This window comes from Schistocerca piceifrons, chromosome 1, assembly GCF_021461385.2.
Source record: "Schistocerca piceifrons isolate TAMUIC-IGC-003096 chromosome 1, iqSchPice1.1, whole genome shotgun sequence".
Lineage (NCBI taxonomy): Eukaryota > Metazoa > Arthropoda > Insecta > Orthoptera > Acrididae > Schistocerca > Schistocerca piceifrons.
Genome location: NC_060138.1, coordinates 608,195,962 through 608,220,507, shown reverse-complemented (window position 1 = coordinate 608,220,507; position 24,546 = coordinate 608,195,962). Strand labels below are relative to the sequence as shown.

Here is a 24,546-nt window from a genome sequence, read left to right as displayed (position 1 = left end):
CAAAAAGCTTTCTAAGGATGTACTATTACCAATTATAGAACTATGGAATTAGGAGGTGGCATAGGTTGATCAAAAACATAGATTGTAAATGCGTCTCCTTTACAGCAAAACCAACATTAACATTTGTAATTATTTTAAATATTAATGAAGAACTAAAGTTAATAAAAATACATATCAGAGAAGTTTCATTACATGCTGTGATAACGACAACAGATGAAAAAACACTATGGGAACTTCTTCACACAGCAGTTCAGTGAACATTACCAACTGAAACCATGACAAAATTGATAACCTCATTTGTAACACCAGTGTATCTGCTGCTACTTGTGCATTCCAGTGTGAACCCATTGATAACATTATCTTCACTTTCTCTCCCTGCAGAAAAGTCATATTTTTAGATAAATGCATCATGAACAAAGCACACAAAAATAAAGCATAAACATTATTTAGAATTCTACCAACAGGCAGGAGGCAAGAGATAAATGCATAATTTTACGGAATGGCAAAACTATAAATATCACAAGGCTTCTATTGCCATAAGTGCCAGTAGACAAGAAGCATCTGATTGTTCACAACTTATATTTGATTCCTTGATTTTTTCGTTCTCAGTGACATGGATGAGATTTACAGGTATTTATTTGCAATCAGTAATGGCATTTCTAATAAAGCACAATTTCTATTCTGTCAGAGAATTTCTGAATACATAACAAAATTAATTGTAATAGGTACCTATTTTTAATTTGCCTACTATTTTGCTAATACTATGTATTATTATCTTTGACCTGTCCAATATCAACTGTACAATTTGTGCTGTATGATAAAACTGGACCAATAAAAAATCAAATCAGATCTTGTAGCAAAATTAACTTTCTGGTAAATAAACTAAAGTGTTTGTATTAGGAATAAAAACGACATTCTACACTGCTGGGTGCTAAATAGTGGCATATCATCAAAAGATAATATGAAAGCATATTATTTCTGTCACATGTAATTTACAGAAAAAAACTGAATTTTGTGACGCCAGGACAAAGTATACATAATGGCATGAAGTAAAATGAGCATTGGTTATGCTTTTGAAAGCTTACCTGTAAGCTACTTACATTCAAAACATTGTGGGTAGCTGTCAGTGGTAAATAGAGGGCCAGGTTTTGAGATGTTAATTCACACACATTTCATGTAGTAGCAATTCCTTCTATAAATTCTCTATATATTAGTACACACACATGTTCATGTAGTAGCAATTCCTTCTATAAATTTTCTATATATTAGTACTGAACATGGCATAACAAGTAATACTGCTCATTGTATAAAGGCTCCCATTTTTGTAGCATGTAGAAAGCAGTAATCCTGAGACCGTTATCACTGTGCTCTTGTAAATACCATACTAAATAAGTTGTGATAGGAACAATGATTACTTACTACAACTGGGTAAATGGCATCTTTATTCAGAATAGTGACTTTCATACAAGTTGTATTATGTTTATTTAAAGCCATTCTAAACACTGACAGAGTAGAAAAATAATAACATTTTACAGTTAACAGTGCCAAAAATAATAATCATTGACAAATATTTCCATGTGTTAATTATTTCTCCATCTCTTCCACATCTCTGAATGTTCACCATTGTTTATTTACTTTTATTTGTGAAGTCTAATGTATGGATGAAGATTTTTAATATTCTACATTGTCTACATTACTTGACACATTAGCTTCACAAACATCAGGCCTTTTAGATCAACACTCTGCAAACTACTGTGGCACATATGGCAGAGAATACTCCACACTCCTACCACAGTCTTAAGTCATATTTCTGTGCATAATATTTTATACAATAATGTCTTCATGGCCTCTGAGGACGTCTCAAGCAACAGGGGTGAAATGTTAGGCACAGAAACATGCCTTATACTGAAACCTAATTCCTGTAAAACCAATGTCACCAATAAATGCAGTAGAAGAGATTAGTTTCACAATATTGAACATGAAGAGGTGCTCATAGGTCTTAAGGTATGCATTTTAGAGCCAATGTTTACTAGGCTATTTTTCTTCTTGGTAAATGACAAATCTTGAAGTGTTGCTTTCGAGTTTTGAGACACCCTGTATGTATATCACCACGAATATCTCACAAAGGGGAAGTATGAACGTTTCTGTCTTTCTTTTCAAACAGTGGAAAATCCGAAATTAAATAGTAATGTGAAAACTAGGGCAGATTTCTACTCACAACATAGAAGATATGTTCAACAGTAGATAGGAATATTAACAGCAGACTATTATTATTAAATGTAACTCTCTGCCATTCAGAGCCTCAGACCTGAAGATGACAGTGGCCATTTGTGTGAGTGAATGGGCTTGTGAGTGTCTACATCTGATGAAGGACTTAATCCAATAGCTTAGTATATCCTACAATCTACTTTTAAATGTGCCTGTCTGCTGTTCAACAAGTCCTCTATGTGGCGAGTGTCACTCTGTCCTAATTCATACTGCTGTTGTTTCTTCCTGGATTTCTTAATCTTTCTTTTGATCAATATATCTAAATGATTTCAAGATAACTTGGCGCTGAAGATCTTCAAAAAAGAATGAAAAACTTGTCTTGCTTTCCAGCAGGATGCCGTCAATAACAATCTTCTTACTAACAGTGGCAGTAACATCAGTGATAGCTAATAGAGTTAAACCACCAGAACCTGCTCATAAGGGACAATTCTCTGATGCAGATGAGATGAAGAAAATTGGTATGTTATAATGTTATAAAGAAACTTAAAACATTTTACTTTACACAACAACATCATTGACTGCAAAGGCAACTCAAGGAAGCTTATGATAATCAAATGACCACATGCTTTCATTACTTTCTGAGATATAGTTTTATGAACTGAAGAGTAACTGAACTGAGGGAATGTGAGAAAATTTTAAAATCCTTCTGGGCTTCTATTCTTGAAACATATTTTTATTGGTTGGGGTGTAAGTGTCCGTCTTAGTAATTTAATGGATCTGCTTTTTTTTGTTCTTATGCATTCCACCAAATTCAAGGGAAACTAATTGAATTTGGTAATATTATATGTCATCTTTGTAGGAAAGCAGTGCTGGTATGTGTGTATATGGAATAATGTACACTGGTACTGACTAGACAATTCCATACATTACTAACAGAGTAGACAGTACAACATCAAGAATGAAATTTTCACTCTACAGCGGAAGGTGCGCTGATATGAAACTTCCTGGCAGATTAAAACTATGTCCCGGACTGAGACTCGAACTCGGGACCTTTGCCTTTCCCGGGCAAGTGCTCTACGAACTGAGCTACCCAAGCATGACTCACACCCCGTCCTCACAGCTTTACTTCTGCCAGTACCTCATCTCCTACCTTCCAAACTTTACAAAAGCTCTCCTGCGAACCTTGCAGAACTAGCACTCCTGAAAGAAAGGATATGGCGGAGACACGGCTTAGCCACAGCCTGGGGGATGTTTCTAGAATGAAATTTTCACTCTACAGTGGAGGGTAGGAGACGAGGTACTGGCAGAAGTAAAGCTGTGAGGACGGGCGTGAGTCGTGCTTGGGTAGCTCAGTTGGTAGAGCACTTGCTCGCAAAAGGCAAAGGTCCCGAGTTCGAGTCTCGGTCCAGCACACAGTTTTAATCTGCCAGGAAGTTTCAATACAACATCACACTCAAGTCAGATGTACATAACAAACTGAAACTGGTGTCAAAGACATTACTGTTGCCTGCTGCTCAGAGCAGTGACATCGATATTTACAGTGAGAGATAATAAATAGTTACTTTGTTGGCACTTCTTCATCTCTGCTAGAGCTGTTTCATATGTGGGCCTCATATGCATTACCATTTCATTTTACTTCCATTTGATTATAATTCACATTGTCATTGCTTTATTTTATGAGTTTATTATGCTTTGAGCATAGAAATTATGACTGATTTTTTCTTACAGATAGAGTTCGTGTTTTTACATTGTTTTTTGTAGTGTAGCTACAGTTTATTCATAACAGATAGTCGTCTGAACTAAATAAATCTGACACACACTATTTTGAACCTCATGAACGAGTGAGCTTTCTTTAAATTTATCTATAACCATCTTCATAGGATATAATAGATTTAAAGTGTTGTGGGAATATTTTTGAGAATGAATTATCTTTCTTCTACACAATTCAGTTTTGTATACACCTTTCACATTATTACTATAAATTACCAGTACCAGTAAAGATTCTGCATGTGTCATTTCATATGATTTTATTATATTGCTTTATTGTTGAAGATGATTTATTATCATCACAGTTCATCAGTTGTAGTAACAGTGATTACCAGAGTACAAAGGTCAATCAAACAGATAGACAAATGTGCATGGTCAATAAATTTGTTTATTTGTTATTTACTGTCCATATAACAATCAGTTTTTGGACATTGTCATAGATTTTAGTTCACATATACAAAGGCTTAGTCAACTTAGTAAGTGCACCCATTGATACAAGTAGAGGAGGTTAGAAATTATCATTTTGTTGTTGCAAAAACAAACCTATGCTGTATACACTGTTTTACAGAGACAATTTCAAAAATAAATCCGATGCTATACACAATGTTTTGCAACGGGAGATTACAGCTTGAAATCTTCTACTGAATAACAGCTTTTTTCTATTAATGAATGCTTAAGTTTATTCTTTGAAGTGTTTAAATTAGCTCTCTTGAAGTCAGATGGAATTCTGTTACAAAAAATGGTTCCTATTGTTTGTATACTATGGTCTGCAGCCCTCTTTTACTTGCAGTTCTGTGAAAATTTTCCCATCCCCATGTACTGTACCTCCGTACATTACTGTTTGTTAATTATATTCTGGATGTTGTTTCACAGCCATTAACTTATTGCCTGCAGGATATACCTAGAGTAGATAGTTAGTATTTTATATTTTCTGAAGATTTCTCTACAAGTCTCCTGTTTACCTTGGCTACCACTCCTATTACCTTTTTTTGTAGTCTGAAGAACCAGTTTGTATAGACAGTTGATGCCCCACCCTATACCTTGATACCATACTGAAGATCGGATGTATCACTCCGAAATATATCTGTCTCAAGCTATCATGGTCCAGGGAGGCTGAGATACTTTTCAGTAGATGGACGTTTGCACTGATTTTCTTACAAATATGGTCTACATGTTCTTTCCATGACAGGTGTTTGTCAACAATTATGCCCAGAAATTCGTGTTTGTTTGTGTAGCTAACGGCCAATGGAGGTGTAGGTACAGCCCAGTTTATATTCTGACTACAGCTAAGCATAAATTGCACTGTCACTATCTTCTCTTTATTTATGAGTAGCTTATTTGCAGTAAGCAGTGACAGAACACATACATAAAAGAAGGTTATAATAAACAATCTTTTGGAGCCAATGGCTCCTTCTACATGCAGAATGGTTAAAGGGGAAGGAAGAGGGGTGAAGGAAAAGGACTGGAGAGGTCTAGGAAAAGGGGTAAATTTCAGGAAAGTCACCCAGAACCATGGGTCAGGGGAGACTTACTGGACAGGATGAGAAGGAAAGACTGATTGTTGAGGACTGCCAATTATTTATTCATCCAACTAAATTATTTTGTCAAAAATGGATTGTTCTCATTGTTTTATTTGCAGTAAGATAACTTCACAGAAAAGTATAATTGATTTCACTACTGTTTGTAGTAGTTTGCATGTCATGCCCCAGCTGACAAAAGACGTGTCACCAGCATAGCCTCCAACCTTGCTTTTTTGCAGTTTGATTAAATCATTTGCATACACAAGAAACAGAAAAGGCCCCAGTATACTTCCTTGGGGCACACTATATTGAAGTATCCTGTGGGTTAATTTGGTTTTTACTAACTGTTCATTGCTTTTATAAGTTAGCTTGACACATTGTTTCCTGTCTTTCAAATAGGAGATAAGTAGTTGCATCCCATATGCTTCTAATTTATGCAATAGAATTGTATGATTTACAGTATCAAAAGCTTTCCTCATATCCAGAAAGGTGTCTTGTCTCATCTAGTTTCTTTAATATTTCATGTATAAAAATTGCTACTGCTGTTACAGTAGATCTTCCTTTTCTAAAAATGTGCATATTGTTAAATACATATGTTTTATGAAATATGCCTCAGACTGATTTAATATTACTTTCCCTAAAATTGACCAATCTCTGAAGTTAATCATATTGGCCTATAGTTTTTCATATCTGTTTTTATTCCCTTCTTATACACCAATAGGATTTCAGTGGTCCTCAAAAGATCAGGGAAATCTCCATTGTAGAGGGAGATATTTATTAGATTTGTCAGAGGCTTCACTGATTCTCCTCTGCATTCCTCTAGCAGCATAGGTGAAATGTCATCCCAACCACGAGACATTTTAGCTTGAAGTTTTGAAATGATTGCAAGGAGATCCTTCTCAGTAATGCCATGGATGAAAAAAGATTGGCTGCTTTTTGTAACATTTAAATTGGGTGTCCAGTCTTGTGTTTCATTTGTGCCAACTGAATTAAACATCTGTATGAATTTCTTACACACTTCTTTTGTGTCATTTGTTACATTGTCATTGTCTTTTAATGTTATGCTGATGTGTTTATGAGACTGCTGTTTCTTGCTTCTTTATACATTATTTTCTAGGCTCTTTTACTAACACAGGTTGAGTTGCTATGTGATGGGCATTTTTATGAACTTTAAGGTTAGTCAAGAAATCTCTGTATTTTTTTCTGGGCAGTTTGCATTTTGTTAAATAATATTGTAATTTAGTATCTCTAAAGAGTATGTAACAGTCTTTCATGTTCTCTCTCACTTCAATGATTTCTGCAGGGAAATTCTCAGATTTGTGATTAATAGCTTTATTTACTTGTTTTACTAAAGGACATGTTTCATTTAAATTTTATTGAATAGTTAATAGAAATTTTCCTATTTATCATTTGCATTTGTTGCACTGTAAACTGGCTCACAGTTTTCATTGCTTAATGCCCTCGTAAGTGTATTATAATTAAATTTTGTTTTACACGTAAATGTACCATTTTTAGTTATACCTACATTTCCTACATCAATTTCCATAATAAGGGCTCTGTGATCAGATATGTTGTTTTCTACAGGGGTTATGATTATGTTTTCCTTTGTTATATTTGTGAGAATGTGGTCAATGCATTGCTCTGTTTCTGCAATAATTCTTGTAGGTTCTGCGTTTATGTGCTAGTAGTTATAACACTGAAGTAAATCAACATAACAAAAATAATTATTGCTATTATTTAAAGAGTCTATGTTGATGTCTCCAACAAACAGCACTTTTTTATATGCTGATGTCTTCTCCAGCAGGTCCTCCAGATGAAAAATTCTTCACTATTACTTCAAGGTGATGTAGCAGAGCTACTACAATCAGGCTTTTGTTCCGTAGTTTTAAATTTATTGCTACAACCTTAAGTACCATTTCTTCACTCAGATCATCAATCCACTTGACTTTCCACATGCTATCTTATTTCTGCTATAAATGCCTACACCTCAGCCTTTATGTGTTACTCTACAATACAAGTTTATGAGTTCATAATTTCTTAGCCTGTCTCCATGTGCTTCCACTTCCTTGCAACCTAATTGACGCACTATGAAGAAATGTGGTTTTCATTCATTTAGGTATATGTCTAAGTGCTCTGTTGTATTCATTATATACTGAACATATTGGTATATAAGGGTTAAATTGCTATGCTTCACTCTAAAAAACAGAATCTCTATCACCTCTGTAATTGATAATTTTGTTTAAGTCCTTTTCCTCTGCTATAATTTTGCTTATTTTTTCACATAAAAGTTTCTTTCCTTTGAAATTTAGAAATAGTTACAATTTGGTATGTAGGTATTCGTCCATTTTGCTTACATCCACTATTCTACATTTTCCAAATGAAGCACACATCTGTTTGCTTTTGATGTTCATATTTTGTATCTCCTCGTTGACACACGAATTGTTTTAGGTTATGGGAACGGGATACGATTATTGGTTGAATGTAATAACTATTCCCATTAAATTTCACATAGAGATATATTTCGCAGTAAGCCATATATGTGTACACAGCTTGCGATACAGAACTCAAAACTAACATGGAGGCTTGGCAGAACAATCGGAGTCCAAAGATGGAGGTAATCATGGTCGATATGACCTATCGATGCCACAAGGTCATGCCTGTGAGATAGCATTGCAACTATTGTGTTTCAAGATTTGGTGGCTTCTAAGAACTTTTCCAGGCAATTTTGTGCCTTGTTCTTTGTGACATTGTTGGCACCAGCTATGCACACAACATATTCATTTTCATGTTTCATTTTTTCCTGCAGGTCGACATCAGTAACATTTTTCATACTTGCACCCAGTTTTTCTGTTCCCATTGCTTGGAAGTCTTTCTTATTGTCTTGTAAAATACTCACCAGGTTTCTGCTGTGGTTGGCTGTTAGTAAAAGAACATTGTACCTTTTTTGTGACTGAGCGACTGATTCTTGGTGCTGCTGTCACTGTGTCTCATTGTTGTTTTATTTGCTCCACTGCTGCTTTGCTTACGAACTTCATTGCAATCACACTTCACACTTTCATCTTTATCACTGTCACTTGTAACAGTATTAATTGCACTACACTTATTTGAAAGAGTTTCATCCATAAATATATGTGGTTCTTGTAGCAATAACAGTTTACACTTTTTAGATGTTAGTTTTTTCATATTCATATTTAGAACAGTTTAGCTATCATGTGAAAGTGTACATGATTTTCGTGATGGCCCACACTTTTCAGATGTAAGTTTTTTCATATCACTCATTAGAATGTTAATTGTTAGTTGAAGACTGCTTATATAAACATTTAAATTTCTTACTTGATCACTAAAATTAGTGCACATGCTGCTTTTGCCAGTAAATTAGGCAGAAGGTAAGTAGTGCCATATTTCTAAGAGGAGTTGAAAACATTTAACTCAGGGCAGGAGAATTTAGAGGAACTGCAGTTCAAGTCTGAAACATTAGTTGACAAACACTTTGTAAATTGTCATCTCTCATCACACACCACCTTTTTTGTATTTTGTCTATATACCATATATGTATTCTGCTATGTGAGTTATGTACTACTACCATCATCTCTAATCATACACCGCCTTAACATAATTTTCAAATTGACTTGTCCTATATCATGATGTGCTTTTCTGTACAAAATGTATGATCTACAGGACAAATAAAAAATAAATATTTACCTACTATAGCATTTCATAATGGGAATGGTCACTCATGGTACACATTTTCTGAATCTAGCTGATGAAGATACAGTTATTACTGCACATTATGTGCAAAATGAAGCGTAAGTCTATAGATAGAGAGATGCTAAATGAAAGGTGTTTGGCTATTGAAAGGGTAATGCATGAAGCCATCAGTGCCTATCACAGAAGAATGTGATGTCGTTGAAGGGGCTATATGAAATGAAAAGAAAATCTGGTCATATTTGAAGGCTGCCAGTAGCACCAAACTTACAGCCCAGACTCCTACAGATGACACAAAAACATAAATTGAAGGTAGAAAAGAAAAAGTAGAAACCATGATTCTAATTTGAAAATACAATTATGGTTACCAATAACATCTATTGTTCTGTTCTTGAGGATGATTGTTCCGCCACCAAATCAATTTATTATAATTACAGGGCACAGATGCTTTGTATATATGACTTTGTGGTTAACGTAAAGCACACTCTGCCTACAGAAAAGAAAAGAAAACCAGTTTTAGTTCAATGCCCAAATTTATAACGCTACACTGATCGTAAGGTGAACAGTAATTTTAGTACACATGCCTTTCATTGGTCACAGGTTCCTTTTCCAGTCATACTTACATCATATATACAATGTATAATGTGATGTATGCAATGACAGTACGTTAGTAGTGAACAAATTCAGAAAATATTATATAACGATGTTGCCAACAGTAGCAAAGTCCTATAATATTTTTTTAAGTATTATCAAAAAATGGAAGGTCCACATTGGACTATCAACAATACTACGAAAAGGATAAGATGCTTATAATTGTAAAGATGACATGTTGAGTTGCAGACACAATGGAAAGACTGCTATATATATGCTTAAGTAACAGTCTTTTCATTGTGCTTCTCTGCAACTCAACGTGTCCTCTTTACAGTGAGTAGCAATCTATCCTTTTCATTATATTGTTTAAATCTATACTTTTCATTATGGTGAATTGTTAATTATTATTATTATTGATGTTGTTGTTGTGGTCTTCAGTCATGAGACTGGTTTGGTGCAGCTCTCCATGCTACTCTATCCTGTGCAAGCTCCTTCATCTCGCAGTACCTACAGCAGCCTACATCCTTCTGAATCTGCTTAGTGTATTCATCTCTTGGTCCCCCGCTGTGATTTTTATCCTCCAAACTGCCCTCCAATACTAAATTGGTGACCCCTTGATGCCTCAGAACATGTCCTACCAACCGAGCCCTTCCTCTAGTCAAGTTGTGCCACAAACTTCTCTTCTCCCCAATTCTATTCAATACCTCCTCATTAGTGATGTGATCTACCCATCTAATCTTCAGCATTCTTCTGTAGCACCAAATTTCGAAAGATTCTATTCTCTTCTTGTCCAAACTAGTTATCATCCATGTTTCACTTCCATACATGGCTACACTCCATACAAATACTTTCAGAAATGACTTCCTGGCACTGAAATCTATACTCGATGTTAACAAATTTCTCTTCTTCACAAATGCTTTCCTTGCCAGTGCCAGTCTACATTTTATATCCTCTCTATGTCGACCATCATCAGTTATTTTGCTCCCCAAATAGCAAAACTCCTTTACTACTTTAAGTGTCTCATTTGCTAATCTAATTCCCTCAGCATCACCCGACTTAATTCGACTACATTCCATTATCCTCATTTTGCTTTTGTTGATGTTCATCTTATATCTTCCTTTCAAGACACTGTCCATTCCATTCAACTGCTCTTCCAAGTCCTTTGCTGTCTCTGACAGACCTACTATGTCATCAGCGAACCTCAAAGTTTTTATTTCTTCTCCATGGATTTTGATACCTACTCCGAATTGTTCTTTTGTTTCCTTTACTGCTTGCTCAATATACAGATTGAATAACATCGGGGAGAGGCTACGACCCTGTCTCACTCCCTTCCCAACCACTGCTTCTCTTTCATGTCCCTCGACTCTTATAACTGCCATCTGGTTTCTGTACAAATTGTAAATAGCCTTTCGCTCCCTGAATTTTACCCCTGCCACCTTTAGAATTTGAAATGTCTGGAAATGTCTTACAGTTTAAACCCTGATTCCTGAATCTCTGTCTAACCATTATATAATCTATCTGATACCTTCTAGTATCTCCAGGGTTCTTCCATGTACACAACATTCTTTCATGATTCTTGAACCAAGTGTTGGCTATGATTAAGTTATGCTCTGTGCAAAATTCTACCAGGCGGCTTCCTCTTTTATTTCTTCCCCCCAATCCATATTCACCTACTACGTTTCCTCTCCCTTTTCCTACTATCGAATTCCAGTCACCCATGACTATTAAATTTTTGCCTCCCTTCACTATCTGAATAATTTCTTTTATCTCATCATACATTTCATCAATATCTTCATCATCTGCTGAGCTAGTTGGCATATAAACTTGTACTACTATGGTAGGCATGGGCTTCATACCTATCTTGGTCACAATATTGTGTTCACTATGCTGTTTGTAGTAGCTTACCCGCATTCCTATTTTCTTATTCATTTTTAAAGCTATTCCTGCATTACACCTATTTGATTTTGTATTTATAACCCTGTATTCACCTGACCAGAATTTTCGTTCCTCCTGCCATCGAACTTCACTAATTCCCACTATATCTAACTTTAACCTATCCATTCCCCTTTTTAAATTTTCTAACCTACCTGCCCGATTAAGGGATCTGACATTCCACGCTCCGATCCGTAGAACGCCAGTTTTCTTTCCCTTGATAACGTCGTCCTCCTGAGTAGTCCCCGCTCAGAGATCCGAATGGGGGACTATTTTACCTCCGGAATATTTTACCCAAGAGGATGCCATCATCATTTAACCATACAGTAAAGCTGCATGCCCTTGGGAAAAATTACAGCTGTAGTTTCCCCTTGCTTTCAGCCGTTTGCGGTACCAGCACAGCAAGGCCGTTTTAGTTAGTGTTGGAAGGCCAGATAAGTCAATCATCCAGACTGTTGCCCCTGCAACTACTGAAAAGGGTGCTGCCCCTCTTCAGGAACCACATGTTTGTCTGGCCTCTCAACAGATATCCCTCCGTTGTGGTTGCACCTACGGTATGGCTATCTGTATCGCTGAGGCACCCAAGCCTCCCCACCAACGGCAAGGTCCATGGTTCTTGGAGGGGACACACAGTAACCACAATAAATTGGCAGCCACCTTAATGTCATGAGTTATAAAGACAGTCTAGCAATACAGTGTTTGCAGACAGCTGTCAGGCAATGGTGATTTAACAAACACCAGTTTATAGACATAGAAGGAACAAAGACAAACTATAAAAGGTTCCAGTGACTCAAGTCTACTTGCTGTATGTGCAACCTCACACAAATGAGCCATACTCTCAGCTTGTGGCCATCCTTCTGCCTTCGACCAGCACCATGAAGCCTGCTTGCTCCACTCACAGTTTCCTCTTACTGCCATGCATACCAGCAGATAAAATTTTACTCAACCAGACAGCCACATGGTAGGCTGTGAAAAACCCCTGGAAGCAGTGCCAACCTACAAACCCAGGCAAGACTGAACCACACTTGGCACATACTTCCCACCTCAATTTGGCAACCTCTTGAAAGAGCCAGATTATCCCAGGGAACCAAGCCTAATCTGAGAAAGGTGAGCCTTGATTTCTTTGCTGGTTTGTGGATCCCTTATCAAAACATTTAGTGGGATGAGAACTCTTTTAATCTACATCATGTCCTTAAATATGGGTACCAATTTCTTTGTCACCTTTTCAGAGGCTCTACTAACGCCTTGAAAACTGCAATTCATTAATTATTTGGCCACCACCCCACAGTGTACTGTGTGGCTTCCTTTGTATGGACCTCTTTAATATTCCATTCAGCCAACCTTCATTGTGTAACCACCTACTGAGCATTTAACTTTTCAGGCAAGAGGTCATCAATGGACCATAAATTACACAATGCAGTTTCAGTATGGCAGCCCAGCAGGAAATTAGTGGATGTGGGCTGATGGATTTCATAGTATGCCATGGTAAATGACATTAGTTAAGCATGGAAGCAAATGGTCCCATCCATTTGATCACTGCAATGATAGGCTATGAGGGCAAATCTATGATTTCTATGAAAGCATTCTGCATGAGATGGTTTGGGATAATAAGTTGTTGTTACATGCTGGATTCCCATCCCAAGGCAAAATTGTTTAAAACTATTGGCAGTAAATGGAGTCATACTATCAATCACTAAAGTCTGCAGAAGCCCAGTGGTAACAAAATTCTGGATGACCACTTATTCAGTCACCATCATGGTGGGTAATAACCAGACAAAATGTTTGAATGCTGATGAATTCTTCTCGGTTTATCAGCTGAGTGGTGGCGTCGTCTTGTTGCAACGTTTCAATGAGTTTTGTACCCATCATCTTCTGGCGAAGATGATGGGAATGAAACTCATTGAAACGTTGCGACACGATGACGCCACCACTTGGCTAATAACTCGAGAAGAATTCATCAGTGGAATACACTGAGAAAGACTGAAATCGCATGTGTGAATGCTTTCACACAAAGCAAAATATATAAGTTCCCTGTCTATGACTCAGGCGACAGCCCACTGACATCAACATATATCATTTGAAAGGCCCTCTCAGCTGGCTTTGAGTCCTATCCTATCTTATTATTCTGTGATGCTTTACTGAGTGTGTACACATTAGAACTAGATACTCTGTATCTTTTCATACGTGTTATCAATCCTAAATGACCACCCCCCCCCCCCCCCCCACAAGTGAATCATGGAAATACTGGAACAACAACAGAAATAATTCCTTAGGAACCAATATCTTAAATTCACTTCGCCTATGTCACTTACAAAGTAGTGCTTTCTCTCTCAAAACATGGGGTTTTATTGTTCCACTTTCCAAAGCCTCTCATTAATTTCGCGAATGTGTTCATACTAATCTCTGAATTCTCTAATGTTTTGAAATACATGAAGTACCTGAATGAGAATCAAAGTCACTGACAGAGCTGAAGCATGAGCGTCTATTAACTGATCATCTCTTTTCGGTTATTGTCAGTGCAATCAAACGTAATTGCTCAGCCCATATGTGAGCACATGTTCTGAAAACTTTATGTTATATTGAACTTAAAAGTTAAAATTCCTGTCATCCACCTGGCAATACAAACATTCTAGTGTGGTCTGGCTAACACACAACTGAGTGCTTTATTGTCGGTCTGTAGGATGAACTTTCGAATTCCAGATAATATCAAAAATTTTCCAAGCTAGTTAGAATTTCCGTGGCTCCCAATCCATAAACTGAGTACCTTTTTTCTAGTTCACTTAATCCTCTAGAGGCATAAGCAATCACCTGCTTACTCCTTTCCTGCTCCTCTAATAAATTGACTCCTACACTCAGAGCAGACAAATTCATCTGAAGAATGAATGACACATTGAAATCTGGTAGGGCTAACACCAGAGCTGACTTCAGAGTCAAAAATAAGGCTCCTTGTGAAGGCCCCCAAGGAATGTACACCTCTTTCTCTGCAACCCTTTTAAGTGAGCTGCCTTCTCAGCAAAGCAGCTGTTGAGCTCCCTAAAAAAAAATTGACCATGCCTGCAAATATGGCAGTTTGTTCCATGTTCTGTGGAAGTGGAAAATGATTACTGGTTTCCACTCTGTCTGGGTCAGTACAAATTTCTTCGCATGCAAATATGTGCCCTAGAAACTTGATAGAGGAACAAGCAAACAAAACATTTTGTGGATTAACCATAGGGTTGCCTTTTGTGATTGCTATAAATCACCTGCAGATGCTGTATGTGCTCCTGAAATGAGTTACTATAACCCTCTACATTGTCAGGATAATGGCACACATACCTAAACTTTGTGCCAGAAAACATGGCATCCATCAGCACCAAGAGAACAGTGGCAGCTGTAGCTAATTCATAGGGGAAATGATTAAATTCAAATATGTTCCAATTTGTTATGCACACTGTAACGGGCTTCAAACTTTCCTCCAAGGGTATGTGAATATAGGCCTGATTGAGATCTAAGATGGTGAAGACCTGCACTCCCTTATATCATTTGAAGCACAAAAGCAAATCCGGCAATGGCACTGACCTTATTATTTAATTAATAGCAATCCACTATCAGGTAGTGCTCATCTCTAGGATTAGGAACTACGAACACTGAAGCAGCATAAGGAGATTTTGATAGTCAAATTGCTACGTGTTCAAACATCTTGTCTACCTATTTCCTTAATATTTTCATTGTAGGTGGTGACAATCTAAAGGGTGACTTTTCGAATGGCACCTACTCTCTGTGACCTTAATGCCAATCTTCCAAGTAAAATCAGCAGTTATGACAGCCAAAAACCCAATTACAATCAATCTTGATTTATTTGCTATTAAATATTGCGCACATCTAATACCAGCTTTACCCATGCACAGAACCCTTGGTGTTTGACAAATCATTTGTAATCGACAGATTGACTGACTGATTCACCTGTTGAACAATATGCATTGTATGAGTGTCATTAAATATTTGTACAGTATTTCTCATTAAAATAAACATGCTCCTTATAGTATTTGTACCTCCTATACTTAGTCCTACTTTTCTAACCCTATTGTAAATTGTTATATAGTACGGCATTCATGAACATTAAGTTACTATCAATAGTTATTTTAAGTATTCATTTACAGTATAGCAGCTATTTTTTGGTAAATATTTTTTAGCCTTTTGCTAAAGATGTGGGGATGATTTACATTGTTTACTTCTTGTGGCAGCCCATTGTACAATTTCCTTCCATGGTATAATATACTATTTTCAGTTTTTGACTTGTGTCTTCTGTTTGCATGCAAACAGTGTCTGGATTCAGTTCCATGGTCAAGTACTGTGAAGTCTGTGAAGTACAGATGAAGATTTTTTTCTTCTATGAATTATGCTGTGATAAACATATTCAACATAACTATGGAACTGTCCCAATTTCTAACCTTTTCAATAATTCTTTACATTGTGCCCTATTACTACCATTCATTGCTATTTAGACAACTCTTTTCTGTGTCTTGAAAATAGTCTGTATATTCCCAGCGCTCATTCCCCAATACGTTATCCCATAACTGAAGATTGAATGCATTTTTCAAAGTAGATTACTATGAGGCATGAAATATTGCATACTGCTTCAAGGATTCACAGGGCATAATATGGTGAAGATAGCCTCTTTTCCAAAATTCTCACATGTTCCCCCCATTGAAGTTGACTGTCTATAATCATCCACAAGAAATCAGTATCAGTTACATAATCTAGTACATCGTTGTTTACATTCAATGTAGTATCATTGAGTTTTTTATTTAGTCAGAAGATTACACAGTTTGTCTTTTTTCATATTTAAAGTTACTGTGATCTGTAATGACTAGTTCCGTGCCTCTGAAAGTTTCATTGGATTTTTCTGTTAACTGTGTTGAGTTTTTCCTGTGATCACTATGGTGCTCTCAAGAGCAAATAGTATTTTTTCTCCATACCTGGTGACTCTATAGGGAATTATTTATATACCGGGTGTTCATTTTAACTGAAGACATTGAAATATCCCAAAAACTACACATTGGATCAAAAAAAGTTATAATTCCAATTTGTTTGTCTTGAAAGAGGGCATGGGGGGGGGGGGGGGGGGGGGAGGGGGAGGGGAATCCAACAATATCTGACTTGACCCCTCCTTCCCCCAACCCAGCCCAACCTGTCCACGAGTGGTGCGGGACGACTTTGAAATCTTCAGTGGGAACCCCATTTTTTATTGCAGATAATGACTCTCCAGCAAAATCTATACATATATTGTCAGAAGCATTTTCTTCAAGTCACAACAGATGGCACCATAATCAGAGGAATGGAAAAGGGTATGCAATTGTGATTTACACTACTGGAAATTGAAATAAGAACACCGTGAATTCATTGTCCCAGGAAGGGGAAACTTTATTGACACATTCCTGGGGTCAGATACATCACATGATCACACTGACAGAACCACAGGCACATAGACACAGGCAACAGAGCATGCACAATGTCGGTACTAGTACAGTGTGTATCCACCTTTCGCAGCAATGCAGGCAGCTATTCTCCCATGGAGACGATCGTAGAGATGCTGGATGTAGTCCTGTGGAACGGCTTGCCATGCCATTTCCACCTGGCGCCTCAGTTGGACCAGCGTTCGTGCTGGACGTGCAGACCGCGTGAGACGACGCTTCATCCAGTCCCAAACATGCTCAATGGGGGACAGATCCGGAGATCTTGCTGGCCAGGGTAGTTGACTTACACCTTCTAGAGCACGTTGGGTGGCACGGGATACATGCGGACGTGCATTGTCCTGTTGGAACAGCAAGTTCCCTTGCCGGTCTAGGAATGGTAGAACGATGGGTTCGATGACGGTTTGGATGTACCGTGCACTATTCAGTGTCCCCTCGACGATCACCAGTGGTGTACGGCCAGTGTAGGAGATCGCTCCCCACACCATGATGCCGGGTGTTGGCCCTGTGTGCCTCGGTCGTATGCAGTCCTGATTGTGGCGCTCACCTGCACGGCTCCAAACACGCATACGACCATCATTGGCACCAAGGCAGAAGCGACTCTCATCGCTGAAGACGACACGTCTCCATTCGTCCCTTCATTCACGCCTGTCGCTACACCACTGGAGGCGGGCTGCACGATGTTGGGGCGTGAGCGGAAGACGGCCTAACGGTGTGCGGGACCGTAGCCCAGCTTCATGGAGACGTTTGCGAATGGTCCTCGCCGATACCCCAGGAGCAACAGTGTCCCTAATTTGCTGGGAAGTGGCAGTGCGGTCCCCTACGGCACTGCGTAGGATCCTACGGTCTTGGCGTGCATCCGTGCGTCGCTGCGGTCCGGTCCCAGGTCGACGGGCACGTGCACCTTCCGCCGACCACTGGCGACAACATCGATGTACTGTGGAGACCTCACGCCCCACGTGTTGAGCAATTCGGCGGTACGTCCACCCGGCCTCCCGCATGCCCACTATACGCCCTCGCTCAAAGTCCGTCAACTGCACATACGGTTCACGTCCACGCTGTCGCGGCATGCTACCAGTGTTAAAGACTGCGATGGAGCTCCGTATGCCACGGCAAACTGGCTGACACTGACGGCAGCTAGCGCCATTCGACGGCCAACACCGCGGTTCCTGGTGTGTCCGCTGTGCCGTGCGTGTGATCATTGCTTGTACAGCCCTCTCGCAGTGTCCGGAGCACGTATGGTGGGTCTGACACGCCGGTGTCAATGTGTTCTTTTTTCCATTTCCAGGAGTGTATAACGTTCTCAATGGCCCATGAATATCCAATGGTGAACAGTACCCCACCTCCATGCTGCAAGGGTAGGATAGGACAGTATTTCACAACTTCTAATTGGATTCATAACATTGTATTCCTCTGACATATAAAACAGGAAACTTTTTGCCTGTTTCATTTACTGTATTTTTATATTTTCTCCTTTCATCAATTAAATTCAATGTTTCTTCTGTTACCCAAGGATTTCTACCAGCCCTCGTCTTTTTATCTACTTGATCCTCTGTTGCCTTCACTACTTCATCTCTCAAAGCTACCCATTCTACTTCTACTGTATTTCTTTCCCCCATTCCTGTCAATTCTTCCCTTATGCTCTCCGTGAAACTCTGTACAACCTCTGGTTTAGTCAGTTTATCCGGGGCCCATCTCCTTAAATTCCCACCTTTTTGTAGTTTCTTCAGTTTTAATCTACAGTTCATAACCAATAGATTGTGGTCAGAGTCCACATCTGCCTCTGTAAATGTCTTACAATTTAAAACCTGATTCCTAAATCTCTGTCTTACCATTATATAATCTATCTGAACCCTGTCAGTATCCCCAGGCTTCTTCCATGTATGCAACCTTCTTTTATGATTCTTGAACCAAGTGTTAGCTGTGATTAAGTTGTGCTCTGTGCAAAATTCTACCAGGTGGCTTCCTCTTTCATTTCTTACCCCCAATCCACATTCACCTACTATGTTTCCTTCTCTCCCTTTTCCTACTACCGAATTCCAATCACCCATGATTATTAAATTTTCGTCTCCCTTCACTATCTGAATAATTTCTTTTATTTTATCATTCATTTCTTCAATTTCTTCGTCATCTGCAGAGCTAGTTGGCATATAAACTTGTACTCTGTAGTAGGCGTGGGCTTCGTGTCTATCTTGGCCACAATAATGCGTTCACTATGCTGTTTGTAGTAGCTTACCCGCACTCTGATTTTGTTATTCATTATTAAACCGACTCCGGCATTACCCCTATTTGATTTTGTATTTATAGCCCTGTATTCGCTGACCAAAAGTCTTGTTCCTCCTGCCAGCGAACTTCACTAATTCCTACTATATCTAACTTTAACCTATCCATTTCCCTTTTTAAATTTTCTATCCTACCTGCTCGATTAAGGGATCTGACATTCCACACTCTGATCTGTAGAATGCCAGATTTCTTTCTCCTGATAACGACGTCCTCCTGAGTAGTTCCTGCCTGGAGATTCGAATGGGGGACTATTTTACCTCCGGAATATTTTATCCAAGAGTATGCCATCATCATTTAACCATACAGTAAAGCTGCATGCCCTCGGGAAAAATTACAGCTGTAGTTTCCCCCTTGCTTTCAACCATTCGCAGTACCAGCACAGCATGGCCGTTTTGGTTAGTGTTACAAGGCCAGGTCAGTCAATCATCCAGACTGTTGCCCCTGCAACTACTGAAAAGGCTGCTGCCCCTCTTCAGGAACCACATGTTTGTCTGTCCTCTCAACAGATACCCCTCCGATGTGGTTGCACTTACGGTACGGCTATCTGTATCGCTGAGGCACGCAAGCCTCCCCACCAACTGCAAGGTCCATGGTTCATTATTATTATTATTATTACATTAAGCGAATAAAGTGGGAGGGGGGGGGGGGAAGGGGGGTGCGCATGTGGATGAGGAAGGGGGATTGTGAGAGAAAGAGAGGGGCAGCAGATTTTAACAATGACAGATGTGTTGGTTTTGAACATGTGACCTTTTGTGACTACTAGGCTCACGACACACTCTACATTCACTAGTGAGCTAAAACATTGTGACTACCACACACTGTAAGACTGAATGCCACCTGGTAGAATAGTGTAATGTGTTGTGGTAAGGAAAGTCTGTAAGTGAAGTGGAAATGTATGCGGAATCATTCTGGTGACAATCAAGGACACACATGGGAAACTTCAATGATATAAGCAACTTTGAGATACAACAGTATGTTGTGACCTGGTACCTATGGATGAGCATCTTCAAAATGGTGAAGCTGTTGCATACTATTGTAATGAGCAAGTATGGAAATTGGTTGGATAGTGGAACTACAACTACAAGTAGTCAACAAGGTGGTGGATGTCCTCATCTCATCACAGAATGAAGAGATGGATTGGAGCCCAATTTATAGGGAAACAGATATAAACAAAAAGAACAATTCATTTTTAAATGAATTCATGTCTGTATTTGAGTCCATCTTTCCCAAAAAAAAGTAGTTAGAAATAGTCATATAGGCAATGCCAAGAAGTCTTGGATCACTACAGGGATAATAACATCTTGTAGAACAAAGAGGATGTTATACAGTTCTCTCAGGACTTGTAATGATCCAAAGAAACGACAACACTACAAACTTTACTGTAGCATTCTCAAGAAGGTTATAAATAAATCTAAAAGTATGTGCATAAAATCAGAAATTGAAAGCCCAGAAAATAAAATTAAAACTATATGGAATGTAATAAAGAGGGAAACTGGCAGGACAACAGGGAACATGTCTCAGGTAGAGATTAAAACAGGGGACAGTATCATAAAGAAACCTGAGTTGGTTGCAGAAATATTTAATAATCACTTTTTGAGAGCAGCAGAGAAGACAGGCTGTAATGGTTCTATGGAAAGAATCATTGTCCCTCCTACAGAAAGCTATTAGCAACAGAATCCCACAGTTATCCTTACCTCCAGTTACTGTAAGCGAAGTCATAAGAGTAATTAGATCACTAAAAAATAAAAATTCTGCTGGTGTGAACAATATTTCTAGTAAAATACTGAAACACTGTTATAAATTTGTTAGTCCCATCTTATGCAACATATACAATGCATCCCTACAAGATGGGATTGTCCCTGACAGACTTAAGTTGGCTGTAGTGATTCCTCTCTTTAAAAAAGGTGATAGAAGCATTGTTACAAACTATCGCCCAATATCCCTATTAACTACCTTCTCGAAAATTCTAGAAAAACTCATGCACAGGAGGATTGTAGGCCATCTCAACTTCCACAGTATCTTAAGCAAAAATCAGTTTGGTTTTCGTGCCGGTCTTTGTACTGAACAGGCAATATTCTCTTTCAGCAACCAAGTTTTGGAAGCCATTAACAAAAAAATGTATCCAGTGGGTATTTTTTGTGATCTTACGAAAGCCTTTGACTGTGTAAACCACCAAATTCTTTGGAAAAAGGCAGAATACTATGGTTTAGGTGGTACTGTTGGCTTGTGGCTACAATCATATCTACAGGATCGGAAGCAGACTGTAATGCTAAATGGCTCTTCTGCAGAACTTGCCTCATCTGAATGGCGCACGATAACATGTGGTGTGCCTCAAGGCTCCGTTTTGGGCCCACTGCTTTTCCTCATCTTTATTAATGATCTTCCTCTTTGTTCTGAGACAAACAGCAAATTTACCATTTGCCGATGATACCACAATTCTAATTGATGATTTGATTGATCATGATCTTGAACAAACTACAAATACTGTTTTAATGACATCTTAAATTGGTTCTCCTCAAATGGTCTCTCACTCAATGCAGATAAAACTCATTATATGAGGTTCCATACATCACAAAGTAATCCCGATGTGATTAACATAAAATGTAGAGATCAACCAATACAGAAAGTTGAAGATACAAAATTCCTGGGTGCTTACATAGACAGTAAATATAATTGGTCAGTTCACATTCTTCATCTATGTAAAAAACTTATCTCGGCAACATTTGCATTATGGGTAATTTCTTCAGTGGCTGAAGTTGACACTATTAAGGTTGCCTACTTTGGCTACTTCCACTCATTGATGTCATATGCTATCATATTCTGGGGGAACCAACCACTTGCAAAAAACGTTTTCACCATCCAAAAAAAAGCAATCAGAATAACGTGTGGGGTCCATCAAAGACACTCTTGCAGGCACTTGTTTCGGAAGATAGGTATCCTAACAACTGCCTCACAGTATATTTTTTCCTTGCTGACCTTTGTGTGCAAAAATTTTTCCATCTACCAAGACAACAGTAAATTCCATGGTTATAACACCAGAAACAAAGACAATCTACATTTCGAAATGAAACATCTCACTCTGGTACAAAAAGGAGTTTACTACTCCAGCATTAAGCTGTTCAATGCTCTACCACTACATATCAAATGTGTTCATACAGAACTGTCAAAATTTAAACAAGTTCTCAAAGATTACCTGACAGAGAAATCTTATTATACTGTGGATGAATATCTGAAAGAAAATGTATACCATCACTAAACTTATTGTGTCTAGAAGTAGTTCAATTGATTTTATTGTGCATTTGGGCATTAGCACACTTTTTGTAACAACAGGTTGGCTGTACATCTATTTACTCTTGTAGGCCTAATATCTGATTTAACTTTGTGCTCTTATCTTTAACCTTTATTTGAAACTCCTTTTTCTGTTAAATGGTTGTTATGTTATCTAGCTGACATTGTATCTGTTACTGTATTTATAATATGTCTTACTTGATATATGTACAATTTGCCATTGAATTGCCCTTGTATTTATTGTAAGTTTAAATTGAAACCTGTACAATTTGACATTTCCATATCCTTGTGATTGACCCACTAACTGGATCTACGGAACAAGAAATAAATAAATATAAATAAATATTATATATAAAAACCAAGATGAGGTGACTTACCGAACAAAAGCGCTGGCAGGTCGATAGACACACAAACAAACACAAACACACACACAAAATTCAAGCTTTCGCAACAAACTGTTGCCTCATCAGGAAAGAGGTAAGGAGAGGGGAAGACGAAAGGAAGTGGGTTTTAAAGGAGAGGGTAAGGAGTCATTCCAATCCCGGGAGCGGAAAGACTTACCTTAGGGGGAAAAAAGGACAGGTATACACTCGCACACACGCACATATCCATCCACACATACAGACACAAGCAGACATATTTAAAGATAAAGAGTTTGGGCAGAGATGTCAGTCGAGGCAGAAGTGTAGAGGCAAAGAAGTTGTTGAAAGACAGGTGAGGTATGAGTGGCGGCAACTTGAAATTAGCGGAGATTGAGGCCTGGCGGATGACGAGAAGAGAGGATATACTGAAGGGCAAGTTCCCATCTCCGGAGTTCGGATAGGTTGGTGTTGGTGGGAAGTATCCAGATAACCCGGACGGTGTAACACTGTGCCAAGATGTGCTGGCTGTGCACCAAGGCATGTTTAGCCACAGGGTGATCCTCATTACCAACAAACACTGTCTGCCTGTGTCCATTCATGCGAATGGACAGTTTGTTGCTGGTCATTCCCACATAGAATGCATCACAGTGTAGGCAGGTCAGTTGGTAAATCACGTGGGTGCTTTCACACGTGGCTCTGCCTCTGATCGTGTACACCTTCCGGGTTACAGGACTGGAGTAGGTGGTGGTGGGAGGGTGCATGGGACAGGTTTTGCATCGGGGGCGGTTACAAGGATAGGAGCCAGAGGGTAGGGAAGGTGGTTTGGGGATTTCATAGGGATGAACTAACAGGTTACGAAGGTTAGGTGGACGGCGGAAAGACACTCTTGGCGGAGTGGGGAGGATTTCATGAAGGATGGATCTCATTTCAGGGCAGGATTTGAGGAAGTCGTATCCCTGCTGGAGAGCCACATTCAGAGTCTGGTCCAGTCCCGGAAAGTATCCTGTCACAAGTGGGGCACTTTTGTGGTTCTTCTGTGGGGGATTCTGGGTTTGAGGGGACGAGGAAGTGGCTCTGGTTATTTGCTTCTGTACCAGGTCGGGAGGGTAGTTGCGGGATGCGAAAGCTGTTTTCAGGTTGTTGGTGTAATGATTCAGGGATTCCGGACTGGAGCAGATTAGTTTGCCACGAAGACCTAGGCTGTAGGGAAGGGACCGTTTGATGTGGAATGGGTGGCAGCTGTCATAATGGAGGTACTGTTGCTTGTTGGTGGGTTTGATGTGGACGGACGTGTGAAGTTGGCCATTGGACAGGTGGAGGTCAACGTCAAGGAAAGTGGCATGGGATTTGGAGTAGGACCAGGTGAAACTGATGGAACCAAAGGAGTTGAGGTTGGAGAGGAAGTTCTGGAGTTCTTCTTCACTGTGAGTCCAGATC

At 38.9% G+C, this 24,546-nt stretch overlaps 1 protein-coding gene across 1 annotated transcript in view; it reads left to right on the top strand.

Moving 5' to 3' along the window:
• The first annotated feature begins 551 nt into the window (after nt 1-551).
• The window catches only part of LOC124796710 (zinc metalloproteinase nas-14-like), a 134,023-nt gene continuing 110,028 nt past the window's right edge, over nt 552-24,546 (top strand). The window contains exons 1-2 of the mRNA XM_047260717.1: nt 552-630; nt 2,599-2,726. Of these exons, the coding sequence (XP_047116673.1) occupies nt 614-630; nt 2,599-2,726 (145 nt within the window). The 5' untranslated portion in view covers nt 552-613. The remainder of the gene's footprint in view (nt 631-2,598; nt 2,727-24,546) is intronic.